General features: G+C 44.6%; 1 protein-coding gene across 1 annotated transcript in view; it reads right to left on the bottom strand.

Moving 5' to 3' along the window:
• LOC143284472 (uncharacterized) overlaps positions 1 to 17,500 on the bottom strand; it is a 36,007-nt gene that overhangs the window by 974 nt on the left and 17,533 nt on the right. The window contains exons 2-3 of the mRNA XM_076591135.1: positions 6,167 to 6,372; positions 1 to 2,232 (exon numbers count right to left, since the gene is read on the bottom strand). The exon at positions 1 to 2,232 is cut by the window's left edge and continues 974 nt beyond it. Of these exons, the coding sequence (XP_076447250.1) occupies positions 1,957 to 2,232; positions 6,167 to 6,220 (330 nt within the window). The 5' untranslated portion in view covers positions 6,221 to 6,372 and the 3' untranslated portion in view covers positions 1 to 1,956. The remainder of the gene's footprint in view (positions 2,233 to 6,166; positions 6,373 to 17,500) is intronic.

Here is a 17,500-nt window from a genome sequence, read left to right as displayed (position 1 = left end):
CGACTTATCAAAGTTATGTTAATAAACATCAGCATCGACAAAGAGGGTTACATCGATTGCGTAGAAATTAAACCGAAACCTACACCTTGTACGGATTAGAACTTCAAAAAGAAATAAAATGGAGGATTACGATGGGACGGAGGAGTTTATACAATGAAGCAGCTGAGTGTAAGATGGTGAAACAAAAGCCATCTTGTCCATCAGTGTTCCAACAATACAATGAATATTATAATAATGATAACAGCTCCTCTGACATTAATGGTAAATTTATTGAATTGATGCGCTTCGTAAAAAGCAAGATGTACACCCACGCCGCATTCATTCTCTCTGTCATTCGAAAATATACTTCGAGATCACAGGAAAGCTTACATTTACACGTGTGGGAAGGGGAGAGAGAGAGAGAGAGAGAGAGAGAGAGAGAGAGAGAGAGATTATGGATATACATCTGCGCTTTTCAGTCGTAAAACATTAGTAATTTCTCTGCGTGACGGAAAGGTTAGCCCATCATAATCATACAAACTAACAAGTACAAAAAAAAAAAGAGAGAACAAAAAGAGAAAAAAAACCCAGTTCAAACACTGAGCTAAGAAAACACTGAGCTATGAGTAATAATTGGTACTATTTTGGGGCAGCTTGAATATACAAGTAGATCAAACTGAAATGGGAAATAGGACGAAAGGTTTGGCATAAGGAACAAATATCAGTGTCTTCTTACAAAACACCACACAGGAAACTGAACCTTCCCACACCCGCCCCTCCCAAGTCTGAACTGAAACATGAAATACTAATCATTTGCTTGGAAATAGATTAGTGACGATACCCCCAAAACATCATCAGCAACAACAAACAGCAACAGCAACAACACCCAAACGCAGACACACAGACACAGACACATTCAGACAGACGCAGACACACTCAGACACACAGAGACACACAGACACAGTCACAGACACACACACACACACACACACACACACACACACACACACAGGCACAAAATCGAAGAAAGAAAAAAAGGAACAAATAACAACGTTTAAGTAGAAAGCGAACATACGTCAACTCACGATTAATTTTCACGTCTGCAGTATGCTGTGGTTTACAAATAAATAGATTAGTTGATTTACAAGACATATAGATAGATAAAGATATAAATTTCCTGGAATGATTTTTTTTTTTTTATCTTTGTCAACTTCTGCTTTGTCATGAATCAGAATATACCTGTAGTGAAATTGCAATGGAGTTAAACTGAACTGCGTAAGGCATCTTCAGATCATTGACATCTTCGGAGCTTCTATCATTTAGGAAACATCTTCCCAAACCACTTTGTTTTTCCCCTTCTTTGCTTTCTTCTTTCCGGTTGGGCCGAATAGGTGAAATGAAAATAAAGATAGTGTAGCCTAAACGGTGAAAAAAAAAATCATAGCTACAGCAGCAGCAACAAGATATTTCGTAACTACACAACTAAGTGACATGAGACGTTCTCCTGAGATAAATTCTCCCTTCCCCTGTCTTCTTGCCCCCCACCGTCTGGCAAGGAAGCAAATGAAAACAAACCAATCCCACATTGACAACTAATTCCAGAATGTACACAAAAGTAAGCGCTATAGTCTCATGCCTTCCTTCCCTAGCGCTTGGATCACCGTTTTTCCTGTTCGTCTTCCATCCAGTGAAACAAGTGGTTATTGTCAACAAAAAAGCAACCACCTCGCGCTCATTCCATTGCCCTTGCCCTTCCCCCACCAAAACAACAACAAAAAAAAGTAATAAAAAAAGGAAGAAAAAAGAAAGAAAAAAACACGAAAGATCGCTACAACAGACGTCCAACCAGAATCATAAACAATTCGCTACTGAACGAAATGATAAAACAACAACAATAAACTAGAATATATACAGAACAACACCATGACAACCCATGACCTCCCTCACACCCCCTCCCGCACTCTCCCCTTCACTCAATCACTTCTTCTTCTTCTTCTTCCCTCCTTTCTTGCCGCCTTTCTTCTTGCCCCCGCCATCAGGCCAGCCGAAGCCTCGCTTCGCCAGAGCGTCTGGGGCGTCGTGGGCAATGTAGTGCAGGTTGTCCATGGCGGGTCCGCTCATGATGTCCACCTCCGTCGGCCCGGACTTGTCCGACTTGCCCGACGACTTGCCCGACTTTTTGCCTGACTTCTTGCCCGATTTCTTGCCGCCAGACTTCTTGCCTGACTTCTTGGCAGACTTCTTCTTCCCGGCCTGTGACAGTGACAGAGAGGAAGAAAAGTCATACATGTGATTTCCGTCCGTGCACCTACACCATTGTTGATGTTAAGAGGCTGAAATTGATCGTTTTTAAAAATATTTTTATTTCATTTCATTTTTATTTTATCCTGAAAATGTACTTCTGTGCCCAGTCTTAGTTGCCATGCTAAACTGACGCCATTCTCAGTCAACACTTTGTTATACAGGAAATAATGTAATACTACCCCTCCGCCACCCACCCAGTCTCCGTGTTGTAAAATCACAGTTTAAGTCTGTACAGATCTTGTCATTATTGAAAGAACCGATTTTCATCGCTATATAAATACATATGATGTTTGTTGTTGGGATTTAAGGGCTCTGCCGTTTTCGCCGTAAACAGTTTTATTTGAATCGTGTAAGACAACGTTCATAACGTTTTATCGTGTATTTATGTGTTGTTGTTGTTTTCTTCGAAATAAACAACACGTGATAGACGTCAGACTTCAGCAGCGAAAGTTTACATCTGTTGCATTGAAGCATGAGATAGTTTACAGAACAGAGCAAGTTCCCCCTTTCCTACACATTTCTAACTGTTAACACTGGGCTTTGTTTTGACATGCATATGAAATAAACTACTTTCTTTTCTTCGTCTGGGTGACCATAGAACCATATTTCAGGTCGTTTATTTGTACTCAGGTTGACTCGGAATGTCGGCTGTTATCAATCATCACCCATTAAAAGCAACCACATTCAATGGATTTTGCAAACCAACAGTTTCCTCAGATTTTCATAAGAGGCAAATCATTTCTCTAATCTGAAGATGGAAAATGAATTGTTTTAGGACAAAATATGTCAGTAATGTTTCTTGCATCTGTGGTGCTCACATAACAGCTGATCATATACCAACTTGCGATATGTTAAAGTCTCAAATCCCTGAACTGAAATCATCTTCAGTGTTGACGATCTTCAGCAGTCCATTGCTAATGTATGACTTTTTCAACTCCTTGTCAAATAGTCCAGTTGGTTCGCTGTTATAGTTGTTAGTTTTTCATTAGAAATATGTTATATTGTTATGGTTTTTTATTTATTTTTTAACCCCTAGGCTGCCTGCATGACGAGATAACTCGTCATGGCAAGCATGTATGCTTCGCTGCCTGCATGACGAGATAACTCGTCATCGAAATATTCTGACTTTTCCCTGGTTTGCATTCACTTCCTTGGCAAAAATAGTGGTAGCTTTAGCCTGGGGAATCTCTCTAGATTCTATTCATAGCTAGAAACCCCATCTACGTCATGAAGCAGTCCTTTATTTGAACGTTTTGGTTGGGTCACTGTCCAAGTGTTTGCCTGACTTCTCTCCTCGCTCGCTCAACAAAATGTCGGACTGACGCCGTGCTCAAGACATGCGATCGTGACGAACTAAATCAACCATGATTTCTTTCTTTAGCTGATGCTCAGAAAGAATTGAAGCGTAAATTCGAAGGAGAAGATAGAGATGAACATTTATAGGACGATCTGATAGAAAATAAATGAATAATGAAGAGGGTGGCCACGATGCGATTGTCAGTGAGTGATGCCGGCTGTACAGATGTTAGCAGACGACAGATGACCGAATTAGCAGCAGAGCTTTATTCTTGGCACGCAGCCAACGCGGTCTGATGAGAACTGAATTAAGTGACCGTGTGAGAGGGGTGAGGAGGAGGGGGGTGGAGACTGAGGGGGCGTGGCCTCACATCCATCTTATCACTTGGAGAAGTCACAATGTATTGTGTATCTATCTCTTAAAAAAAATATATATATATATATTGTGGTTGTTCTAGTATGATTTTGTGTTTGCAGATATCCATTTGTCCAGAAAATATGATGTTTTTGTGCAAATTACCTGACTAATGTTTGTAATGAACAAGTTGAAAATGTGACAAAAAACAAAACACTGATTTCAAACCAACAGCATGTCACTAAAAATATATAAAATGGGAACACAGCATGTGTTTTGTATTCTTTATTCATTTACCTTTCAGAAAATATATACTTTTATGGGTCTTTCTCCAATAACAAAGAGCACAGAATTTTTTGAAAATTTATACCCGTTTTTTGTGAAAAAACCCTGGCAAATAGATTTCACTTAAATCTTATTTTCCTGGCAGCGAAAGGGTTAAACAAAACTTCAATCAATAATTTTCACACACACACACACACACACACACACACACACACACACACTTTCACTTACTCGTACGCGCACACAGTAATCCCCCCCCCCCCCTCCTCCCACTCGATTTTTTTCCTTCCCTCGTCTAATATCACTTACAGTGAAAAGACGTTAAACTAAAGAACGAACAAGTTTCCTCAGAATGCTGGGCGCCATAGTCATCAGCTGACAGCACCAGAAACAGTTCCTTGCTCCCCTCTGACTCTGGACACCATGTCCTCAAATCTGTGTTATTCAGCAGCCAGTTCAGTTATGAAACAAGAGAGGCAAGGCCTTCAAGACTCACTTGTGATACACTGAAAAAAAAAATCCAAGCTTTTTATGTATTGAGTATAATTTCAAAATGTAATGTTTAAGATGAGAAAGATCAGTTTAAAGCAAATTAAGTCCCCTAGCATTAATTACAGAGTAATTTCCCTTTTTTACTATCTGCACCAAAACGTTTGCAAAATAAATAAAACTTCCATGCTTAGCAAAAGAAGTTCCTGTTTGAACAAACAATGATAATAATGACTGCTCTTGTTGTTGGGTCAGAATATCAGATCAAAGTGCCAAGTTTAGAGAATACAAAAAATATAAATATAACAGTAAATGCAGTTTGCATATAATTAGGCTTCATTTTAAAATTTTGTGTGCCCATCCCATAGGTGCAATATTGTTTTAAACAAGATGACTGGAAAGAACTGAATTTTTCCTATTTTTATGCCTAATTTGGTGTCAACTGACAAAGTATTTGCAGAGAAAATGTCAATGTTAAAGTTTACCACGGACACACACACACACACACACACACACACACACACACACAGACAACCGAACACCGGGTTAAAACATAGACTCACTTTGTTTACACAAGTGGGTCAAAAATACAAATGATTCAGGGTTCAGCAAACATCTTCACTTTATGCGACGTCGGCAGTTAGTCAGATGAAAATAAACGCCTTCCCTTTAGACACGGAAGTGCTGAATTATACAGACCACGATCAGCAGCATCGTTTCCAGATCACACAGTTATTGCTCGAAGAATACCACGAGTCGCTGGCCTTTTCAATATCAGTGAACGGACATATACCCTATCATTTTCCACCAGATAGCTCTGTACAAAATGCATGCATGAATATAATTATCATGATAATTATGTTGTGCTATAACCTGATCTATCTGCAACTTCTTGGGAGATATTATTTCCTCTGTCATTCCCAGCACCGTCACTAATAACACTGAAGTATCATATTTCTTCAAATATCCTGTTTCATGTGGGATTTATTATAGATTTCGACCATTTGTCTGGAAATATGCCACTTTCAATAAATGAACAGCAACATACATGCACAGCATACACCTGTGTGTGTTATAGTGCGCGCGTGCGTGCTTGTGTGTGCGTATGTGCGCATGTTAAATAAAAAGCAGTAAGTTGAATGAATGTGCGGTTTGCGTCACGCTGCTCATGCTCTTGCTCTTGGTATTCAGTGCAGTTATTTGAATCCCCGCCACTTGTTTGCGTGTGTCGTTTATCGTTCAGATTGTTGCAGTTAAACTTAATGAGTGTGTGTGCAGCGGAGAGGGGTGGGGTGGGTTCGCGCGCGTGAGTCATGCATGCGTGTGTTTGTTTGCTACCACGCCTGTCAGTTTGTTGTCGTGTATTCCGTCTCCAGTCTGCACTCGAAGTAATATGATATCCACGTGCATATGTGTGTGTGTGTGTGTGTGTGTGTGTGTGTGTGTGTGTGTTCTTACCATCACGTTTTCTGAAGGGCAGTTATCATATTGAGTGTCCGAAGCTGTGGTCATACAGTCCAGGAGAGGGCTGATTGGTTTCTGCCTCTCCTTCGCAACTCGCTTGTTGGCTGGGTTGGGGCAGGGGAAGCAACCCCTTCCAACTTATCTGCTTTGACGTTGAATTGGATTCGTCTCCCGTAGTTTACTGCGGCTCTCGTTCAAATCTGAAAGCAAAGCAATAACTGGATAAGCGCGAATTAGAATTGTGAGTGATTTGTACGTTAGTATTGTTTGTTTTACACATCAGCATTTAGGCTTACAGTCAACATGTTTTACAAATTTACAACGATAACACCAACACGTTCAAGAATAATTTGGAACGCATTTCAGTGCATTGTGTTCTTCCGTGGTCTGGTTTGATGATCTGCGAGCGGTATCATGTTCTCAGAGCTGTGGTATATATTTAAAAAAAAAAAAAAAAAAAAATTCCAGAAATCGGTTTCCACAGTTGAAATAAAGAAGAAAACTATACAAAGTTTCTCTCTCTCTCTCTCTCTCTCTCTCTCTCTCTCTCTCTCTCTCTCCCTCTCTATTTCTCTGTGTCTCTGTCTGTCTGTCCGTCTATCTCCCCCCTCTCTGTCCCTCTGTCTCTGTCTCTGTCTGGCTGTCTCTCTGTCTCTGTCTCTCGCTGTCTCTCTCTGTCTCTCTCTCTCTCACACACACGCATGCACGCATACACACACTCTCACTCACTCAAACACACACACATGCATAGAGGCACACACACACGCACGCACGCACGCACGCACACACACACACACACACACACACACACACACACACACACACACTTTTCCCTTCTTTCCTACATGCACCACAACGTGCCGAACTTTACACAGAGTGAACGTATAACATTGGAAGAGGAGAAAAGGGGACACGTCACCCGCTCTGACTACACATGGACACACACCCTCGCTTTGACTGTTCATGTGTGAAAGAGCAGTAGGCTGTCTGACAGTTTGCTCGGCAAACAGTCCACGTTGCACGGAACTGACAAAAACCAACTGTTACTCAGCTGACCAAACATTGTTAGGGACGGGTTACCAAGCCGCCATTCTTATCGATCGGGTCAAACACCTCGGCATACAAAATGAGAAGCCCATGAAAAGCTTTGTACTTTCTCGGCTTACTTTCTTTTCTTTTTTTTTCTTGTATCATTATTATTATTATTATTATTATATATATATTATATATTCATTTACCTTCCCCCCCCCCTTTTTTTTTCTCTCAAGGCCTAAGCGCATTGGGTTACATCTGCTTGGCAGATGTGGTGTAGCGTATATGGATTTGTCCGAACGCAGTGACGCCTCCTTGAGCTACTGATACTGATACTGATACTGGCGGAAGGTCGTTCAGGAAGATCTAGGGACCGTCAGTGGGTTTGGAATGGGTATGATGATCGTGTGCAACTTACGTTGAGTTTACATGCATCCACAGTTGCTGGTTTGAGAACAACGATGGAAGGTTCTTTTCTTTTGGGCTTGTTCTGCTTTGTCGTCGTCATCGTCTTCTTTAAAAACAAAATATTCTTTAACTCTTACTTTTGGGCTTTTGAAGCCTATGCTACATGTCGGTCCGTCCGTCTGTCCGTCCGTCTGTCCGTCCGTCAGTCAGTCAGTCAGTCACTTTGTCCATTGAAAGTGTGACTCATCTCGGTGCATACGCACTCCAAGTGTAACGGTTCGCTAGAACATTTCTCCAATTTTTCAACACTATTGGAGTGAAAGGGTATATAAAAAAAGGGGGTTGACTGCCTGGGTTCTTTCCAAACAGGATACAAAAAAACAAGAGGAAAAAAAAATTCTGAACCCACTTGGGAGAAGAGAAGTTTAATACTTGGACTCGTAGAGTCTTCAAAGGAACAGCAGTCACACGGTGCAGTTTTCTGGCTGTTGAATAAAACCCTCTTGTCTTGAGAACAGTTCACTCCTGGTGTGAACATCATTAGCACTGTGTGGGGAGGGAATCGTCACGTTGTACGTGGAAATTCTAGGATTTTTTTTAATTCAACCCCTTCTCCCAAAGTTTTTTTTTTTTTTTCAATTTTATTTTCAAATAGCAGATCTGGATATGTCCTGATATGATGATATATATCACCACCATCTATGACCTTCCTCCTGGCCTTGACCTCATCAGTAAAGGTCACGTTTAGGGAAGTATACTGTACACATTTTTTTTTATTGGATGATCTTGACAATACTGGTGGTGGTGGTGATATTTGCGGGGGTAACATTTTGAATGCGTTTTGTCTGATGCGTTCCGACTGAAACCTGTTGTGGGAGAGGGTGCGGTTGGGGCTGAGAATAAAATGGGAGTTGGAGGGGGAACGGGGGTGGAGCGGGGAGGGGGGGGGGTGGGGGGGGCGGGGGGAGGGATTTTCTGGGTTCTTGGACAGACCCATACCAGCAGAACTTGCAGGGTGTGTAATCACTGGATGTGGAGTGATGGCCTAGAGGTAACGCGTCCGCGTAGGAAGCGAGAGAATCTGAGCGCGTTGGTTCGAATCACGGCTCAGCCGCCGACATTCAAGTTCTTCCCCTCCACTAGACCTTGAGTGGTAGGCTGGACGCTAGTCATTCAGATGAGACGATAAACCGAGGTCCCGTGTGCAGCATGCACTTAGCGCACGTAAAAGAACCCACGGCAACAAAAGGGTTGTTCCTGGCAAAATTCTGTAGAAAAATCCACTTGGATAGGAAAAAACAAATAAAACTGCGCGCAGAAAAAAAAGAAAGAAAGAAAGAAAAAAAGGTGGCGCTGTAGTGTAGCGACGCGTTCTCCCTGGGGAGAGCAGCCCGAATTTCACACAGAGAATCTGTTGTGATAAAAGAAATACAAATACAAACAAAAGTCCGGTATAAATGAAATGGAGGGAACTAATCAGTGTACTACACAAGGTCCGCCTATACAGTCTTTATTTTATGCACACACAAGTACAAAATCATTATCCACTCTGCTTAATCTACTCTGTCGCCATTGTTTGTGCGAGTAGAAAAATCCTTAGTACCGGAATGGGCAGGTCTTCTGCAGTGGGTTTAGCGTGGATAACTCTCTCTCTCTGTGTCTCTCTGCCTCTCTCTCACTCTCTCCCCCCTCCCTCCCTGCCTTGTTTGTCTGTCTGCCAAGCAGGCAAGCAGGATTTATGGATCAGTTTCAGTTTCAGTTTCAGAAGCTCAAGGAGGCGCCACTGCGTTCGGACAAATCCATATACGCTACACCACATCTGCCAAGCAGATGCCTGACCAGCAGCGTAACCCAACGCGCTTAGTCAGGCCTTGAGAAAAAAAAAAGAAAAGAAAAAAAAGAGTAAATAAATAATAGATAAATACATAAAAAAGGAACTACTACTACTAATACTAATATGTATAAGGCGCAAAAACTTGATGAAGTCAACTTTAAGCGTACCAAATATATATATATATATATATATATATATATATATATATATATATATATATATATATATATATATATATAAATAAGAAAATAAAAAAAGACAACAATGATGATAAATAAGCAAATAAATGTAAAACATGCAGACAGACATTCACACACACACACACACACACATGCATAACAGATTTGCACCAAACATGCAGTTTCACAGATATGAAAGCACAGTCAAATACACATAAACGTACTTGAGCCCCAACACACACACACACACACACACACACACACACACACACACACATTGCCCTGCACCCCCTCTACCCCCCTCCACACACTCATTTCTAGGCTTCGTATCGCAGCTTCCACGGCACACACACACACACACACACACACACACACACACACACTCGCAGACACACACATACACACACACACACACACACACACTCGCAGACACACACACACACACACACACACACACACACACACACACACACACACACACACACACTCACAGACACACACACACACACACACTCGCAGACACACACACACACTCGCAGACATACACACACACACACACACACACACACACATACACACACTCGCAGACACACACACACACACACACACACACACACACACACACACACTCGCAGACACACACACACACTCGCAGACACACACACACACACACACACACACACACACACACTCGCAGACACACACACACACACACACACACACACTCGCACACACACACATACACACACACACACACACACACTCGCAGACACACACACACACACACACACACACACACACACACACACACAAACACTCGCAGACACACACACACACACACACACACACACACACACACACACTCGCAGACACACACACACACACACACACACACACACACACACACACGGATCAAAGAGTCCCCTAATGTGGTCCAGGTGACTTGGCCCACACAGCACTGATCGAGTCCCAGACTCTAATGTGGTCCAGGTGACTTGGCCCACACAGCACTGATCGAGTCCCAGGCTTAACGAGGTCATTTGTATTCGAAGCGCCAGGGGGGGGGGGGGGGGGGGAACGACTGGCTCTATGTGTGTGTGTCTGCTCACACGTAAACCTGTCTGTCTGTCTGTCCGTCCGTCTGCCTGTGTCTCGGCGTCCTTCTCTGACTCGTCTGTCTGTCTGTCTGTTTCCTCTCTCTGTATAATTTCTGTCTGTCAGATCTGTTCATCTCTTTCCGTCATATGCATGTCTATCAGTGTCTGTTTCTCAGTCTCCCCCCCCCTCCTCCCCTCCCTGTCCCCCCCTCGCTGACCTGCATGCTCGCTTGTATGTGTGTATGTATGTGTGTGTGTGTATGCGCGTGCCGTGCCGGCGTGTGAGTTTGTGTGTGTGTGGGGGGGTGCGGGGGGCGGGGGAGGGGTGGTGGTGGGGGGGGGGAGTAGGGGGTGGTGGTGGAGGGGGGTGGGGGGGGCGGGGGTGTCTGCTTGTATGTGTATGAGTGCCTTCTGTTGTAAAACTATTTTGAAAAAGAAAAGAGAAAGAGAAAGACAAGGCACACAGAACGGAAAGAATGAAGAAACGAAATCAGTAGAGAGTGGGAAAGAGAGAACGAATGAAAGAAAGGAAGACAAAGGACGAGAAACGAAACAAACAAAAAAACAAAAAAAAAAAAAAAAAAGAAAAGAAAAAAGAGAGACAGATTCAGATTCAGATTTACCCCTTCAAGACCATAGCTCCATATGGACAGGGGGCAATAACCGAGTTTAACATGTGTGACTTTATGTGATACCACGAACATAACCAGTCACCTCACAACAATAAGCTAACAAAGTGTTTGACAGAGAGAGAGAGAGAGAGAGAGAGAGAGAGAGAGAGAGAGACAAGACAAGGCAAATTCTTTATTTCGAGGATAATAGATAAGCACTGGTGTGCTTTTTTTACAGCCAGTCCCCGCCCTGAATAGGGTCTACACTACACGATATTTAATAAAATGAAAGCATGGTGTTAGTAGAGATACATAACAGAGGAAAAAATATACATAAATCAAAACAAAACAACAACCACACACACACGCACGCACGCACGCATACACACACACACACACACACACACACACACACACACATATCGCATACAGGCACCAGCATGGTGTTAGTAAAATGCATAGGAAAAAAAATGAACAAAATGAAAGAAACACTCTCTCACTCTCTCCCTCACTCTCTCCCTCACACTCTCTCTCACTCTCTCTCCCTCACTCTCTCTCTCTCTCTCTCCTCACTCTCTCACTCTCTCTCCCTCACTCTCTCTCTCTCCCTCACTCTCTCTCCCTCCCTCTCTCTCTCTCTCATTCTCTCCATCATTCTTCCTCCTCTCCCTATCCACAAGAACTATTATACTTAGAAAGTACAATCTGTATGTGCGCGCTGGATAACATCAACCCCCGAGTTTCTTGTGAGGTAGAGTTGAGTTTAACGACCTATCGGCATGGCGACCTTTAGGTCAAGTTGTTCGTGGCTGTGGTCTTTTCCATGGGGGTGCAGCCTTGTGGGCTAGTTGGCCTTTGGGAACCATCCCAACGCCGACTGTCCTAAAACCCTCTTGGCCGAGAGAGTGGGGATGTAACTTGGGCAAGACACTCTCCACTATAACAAAATTCTAGCCCAAAATAGTCGGGACAGCAGTTGCCTCCTCTGCTGTTCTGATGGTCATAGTCGGGCACGACTGACTATCACATATATGTGATGTGGTCAAGGCGTTGGTCCTGTGGTCTTGTTCGAGGAGGGTCCTTGCTGTGTTCTGGCCGCCGGCGATGTCCGTGGTCCGTGCTGTGTCCTGGCTGTGTTCGGGTGGTTGTCGGTCCGAGGATTCTTGTGAGCCTGTTCCGGCATGGTGGCGTGTCCGGTCGGCCGACAGGAGACACGGTATGTGAATACTGCATGTTCTGTCCCCCTCCTGTTAATCCCCGCCCCTCCACCCCCTTCATAATCCTTTAGCGCCCGTTTATCGATTCCACGCTCCATTGATTGTGCCTCCGTTCCCCTAGCCCTTCCCACACACTCCACACAGCCCCTCTCTCTGTGTCTGTCACACACACACACACACACACACACACACACACACACACCAATACAAACACACACACACACACACACACGGAGGTGCGTGCGCACACACACGCACACACACCATACATACAAACATACACATGCACACAGCCAAGGACACACACTTACACACACACACGCACGCACGCACACACACACACACACACACACACACACACACACGCACGCACGCACACACACACACACAAACACACGCACACACACACACAAACACACACACACACACTTACACACACACACACTTACACACACGCACACGCACACGCACACGCACACAAACACACACACACATACACACACACACACACACACACACACACACACGCACACACGCGAACACACACACACACACACACACACACACACACACACACACACACACACACACACACACACACACACACACACACACACACACACACACACACACACGTACGTTTCATTCTCCTTCTTTGTGGGTGGGAAAGGAGGGTGGAAATACTGCATGAGCGCGCGCGCACGTGTGTGTGTGTGTGTGTGTGTGTGTGTGTGTGTGTGTTTGCGCCCACGCAGCGCATGTGCGTGTCGCCAACCCTCCGTGAGAGCGATAACCATTTACAGTGAAGCCATAAGCGGTAGACCAATGGGACCAGCATTAAAAATGCAACCCCAGACGTCCCGTGTAGCAGGGGAGCTTCAGGAGGGAAGGAAGAAACCATTTGGTGCCGTTTACCTCAGCATTGATTGTCTCCGGAGGGAGAATCTCGGTAACGGCGCCTGGTGGGTAAAGGGTGGAGATTTTTCCGATCTCCCAGATCAACATATGTGCAGACCTGCTAGTGCCTGAACCCCCTTCATGTGTATACGCAAGCAGAAGATCAAATACGCACGTTAAAGATCCTGTAATCCATGTCAGCGTTCGGTGGGTTATGGAAACAAAAACATTACCCAGCATGCACACTCCCGAAAACGGAGTATGGCTGCCTACATGGCGGAGTAAAAACGGTCATACACGTAAAAGCCCACTCGTGTACATACGAGTGAACGTGGGAGTTGCAGCCCACGAACGCAGAAGAAGAAGAAGAAGAAGAAAGTCTACGGAGGGAAACCTCCACTCAGTGGCCGCCTCTGGCCTCCAACTGCTGTGTGTATGTTGAACTTCACAGCTTTGTGAGAGCTGCGTATGAAGGGAGGTCGGGTACTATGCATCACGTATGAAGGGAAGTCGGGTACTATGCAGCACGTATGAAGGGAGGTCGGGTACTGTGCAGCACGTATGAAGGGAGGTCGGGTACTATGCAGCACGTATGAAGGGAGGTCGGGTACTATGCAGCACGTATGAAGGGAGGTCGGGTACTATGCAGCACGTATGAAGGGAGGTCGGGTACCATGCAGCACGTATGAAGGGAGGTCGGGTACTATGCAGCACGTATGAAGGGAGGTCGGGTACTATGCAGCACGTATGAAGGGAGGTCGGGTACTGTGGAGCACGTATGAAGGGAGGTCGGGTACTGTGGAGCACGTATGAAGGGAGGTCGGGTACTGTGCATCATGTATGAAGGGAGGTCGGGTACTGTGCAGCACGTATGAAGGGAGGTCGGGTACTGTGCAGCACGTATGAAGGGAGGTCGGGTACTGTACTATGCAGCACGTATGAAGGGAGGTCGGGTACTGTACTATGCAGCACGTATGAAGGGAGGTCGGGTACTGTGCATCATGTATGAAGGGAGGTCGGGTACTATGCAGCACGTATGAAGGGAGGTCGGGTACTGTGCAGCACGTATGAAGGGAGGTCTGGTACTGTGCATCATGTATGAAGGGAGGTCGGGTACTGTGGAGCACGTATGAAGGGAGGTCTGGTACTGTGCATCATGTATGAAGGGAGGTCGGGTACTGTGGAGCACGTATGAAGGGAGGTCGGGTACTATGCAGCACGTATGAAGGGAGGTCTGGTACTGTGCAGCACGTATGAAGGGAGGTCGGGTACTATGGAGCACGTATGAAGGGAGGTCGGGTACTATGCAGCACGTATGAAGGGAGGTCGGGTACTGTGCAGCACGTATGAAGGGAGGTCGGGTACTATGCAGCACGTATGAAGGGAGGTCGGGTACTATGCAGCACGTATGAAGGGAGGTCGGGTACTATGCAGCACGAGCGATTCCTTCGCTCCCCTCCCCTCTTGCACATAGGCACACACGTTCGTGCGGACATGAACACACACACACACACACACACACACACACACACACGCGCGCGCGCGCGCACGTTTCATTCTTCTTTGTGGGTGGGAAAGGAGGGTGGAAATACTGCGCGCGCGCGCGCGTGTGTGTATATTTCTCAAATTGCGAAACCATCAAATCTCAACTATACAGCAGTATGATCATCAATCAAATGTGATCTCTAGAAAAAATACAAAACAATATCCTAAAACCAAGTGATTTATTCACCTGCGATGACTGTCAAAAAACACTCGCCAACTATGTACGTATTTCAGTGCATGCGTATTAGATGACCGTTTATTTCTTTGCTCCCTTTGTTCTTTGTTGTGTCTATTAATCCTTCGGGATTTTATGACAATAAATAAAGTCAAGTCAAGTCACACATGCGCGCGCGTACACACACACTCACACTTGCATACACGCACGCACGCACGCACACACACACACTCACACTCGCATACACGCACGCACGCACACACACACACACACACACACACACACACACACACACACACACACACACAGACACACACTCTTTCTCTCTCTCTCTCTCGACATTTATGTAATTTTATGAAATCACAGATTTAAAATGTCAGACGAATGAACATATTCGACGACTGATTGATGAAATTCATGAATTGAAGACAGGTTGGTAGTTGTGTGTGTGTGTGTGTGTGTGTGTGTGTGTGAGAGAGAGAGAGAGAGAGAGAGAGAGAGTGGGTGTGTGTGTGTGTGTGTGTGTGTGTGTGTGCGCACACTCACACACACACACGCACGCGCGTTCTTCGTTAAATACTGAAAAAGTAAAATATCCCCCCCCCACCCCCACCACCAACAGTCCCATCCTACCTGAAGTGATTGGAGAAGGAGGGTGGGGGGTGTGAGGGGGTGTTGGATGGGGGAAAGGGATGATGCCATCGCTTCATTACCCGCTTCTTTCTGTACGGAATATTTGTACAGTGCAACAGCCGACTCATTGTTACTCATATCGGGTACCACAGCAGAGAGGTTCCAGCGTTGGACTGGAAGTCTGTGGGTCCTGGGTTCAAAGACCGTCCGCAGCGTCTGGTGGGTTGACAGTGTCCCCCCCCCCCCCCCGGCCCCCTCCCCTCCCCCCTCTATATTCCAGGACAGCATATATAAAGACCAACTAGTGCATTAACCCCTCATGTGTATGTACATGCCGGTCTAATACTTTAATCCATATAGCGTTCGGTGGTTTATGGAAAAACGAACATACAAAACATGCATCAACTACCCTCTCCGAAAACGGAATGTGGCTGCTGAACTACCTTACTCTGGACTCGTAGTGGAATAATATTAACCAGATTACATTGTTTTTTTTCTTACGGAGGGTTGTTATACACATTCGAAAGCAGTGTAAATAACGGATATCTTATCTGTGTTTTTTTTTTTTAATTACCCATTCAGAACCAGTGAAGGTAAGGGATATTCTATATTTTGAATCGTATATATATAATCAGGAAGGTAGCTTTGTAACATAACAGTAAAGAACGCATAACCCCTTAACGTGTAACAGAGCGTCCGGCGTTCCTTTTCGACTTGTATTCATTGAATGATGTGTCATTACCAAAGGTAGACCTTGAGTCAGGTGTGGAATGTCCAGCTTACCATATATATCAAAACACAGGCCGTAATATTGCAGTTTGATGACTTGTGGGAAGTTTACTTTATGCAGTTAAATACGGTATGTTTGATATGCATTTTGTTTACGTGTCATTATAATTATTGCGACGTGCGGAGTTTGAAAAAGAGAGAGCATTCCGTGAAAAGGAGAAAAAAGGACTCCCCAGGGAGAGCGCTTCGCCAGACTACAGCGCCACCCATTTTTTTTTTGTATTTTTTCCTGCGTGCAGTTTTATTTGTTTTCGTATCGAAGTGGATTTTTCTACAGAATTTTGCCAGGAACAACCCTTTTGTTGCCGTGGGTTCTTTTACGTGCGCTAAGTGCATGCTGCACACGGGACCTCGGTTTATCGTCTCATCCGAATGACTAGCGTCCAGACCACCACTCAAGGTCTAGTGAAGGGGGAGAAAATATCGGCGGCTGAGCCGTGATTCGAACCAGCGCGCTCAGATTTTCTCGCTTCCTAGGCGGACGCGTTACCTCTAGGCCATCACTCCACATGTAAGACTGGTACGAAAGACATCCTCGTTGTTAGGAAGTTAACTAAGTACTTAAACGTGTTAACAATAATTACTTGTAGCTTTTCGGCTCCATACTACCAAACGTCTTTACAGAAAAGATGACCACCATTTTATATACAACAATAGTAGTCTTTTCTAAGTTAACTATAAACATATTTATTTGTTTGCAAACCAGTGACATTGTCAGAAAATAGCAAGACAACACCAGCAAATGATAGTATCAACAATTCTTTGAAATCTGGAGACAACTGAATACCACGCCCACCATCGTTCAAAATATCTTTGGTGAGATCATTGATGAACACAGTAATAACAACTGGCGCGCATAATCCCTCCTGCTTAAGACCGCGTGGGCATATGAAAAATGAATGTCAGATTAC

The sequence above is a fragment of the Babylonia areolata genome, chromosome 8, assembly GCF_041734735.1.
Source record: "Babylonia areolata isolate BAREFJ2019XMU chromosome 8, ASM4173473v1, whole genome shotgun sequence".
Classification (NCBI taxonomy): domain Eukaryota; kingdom Metazoa; phylum Mollusca; class Gastropoda; order Neogastropoda; family Buccinidae; genus Babylonia; species Babylonia areolata.
Note: the sequence above shows the minus strand (reverse complement) of the source record. Positions and strands in the feature narration are given on the sequence as shown.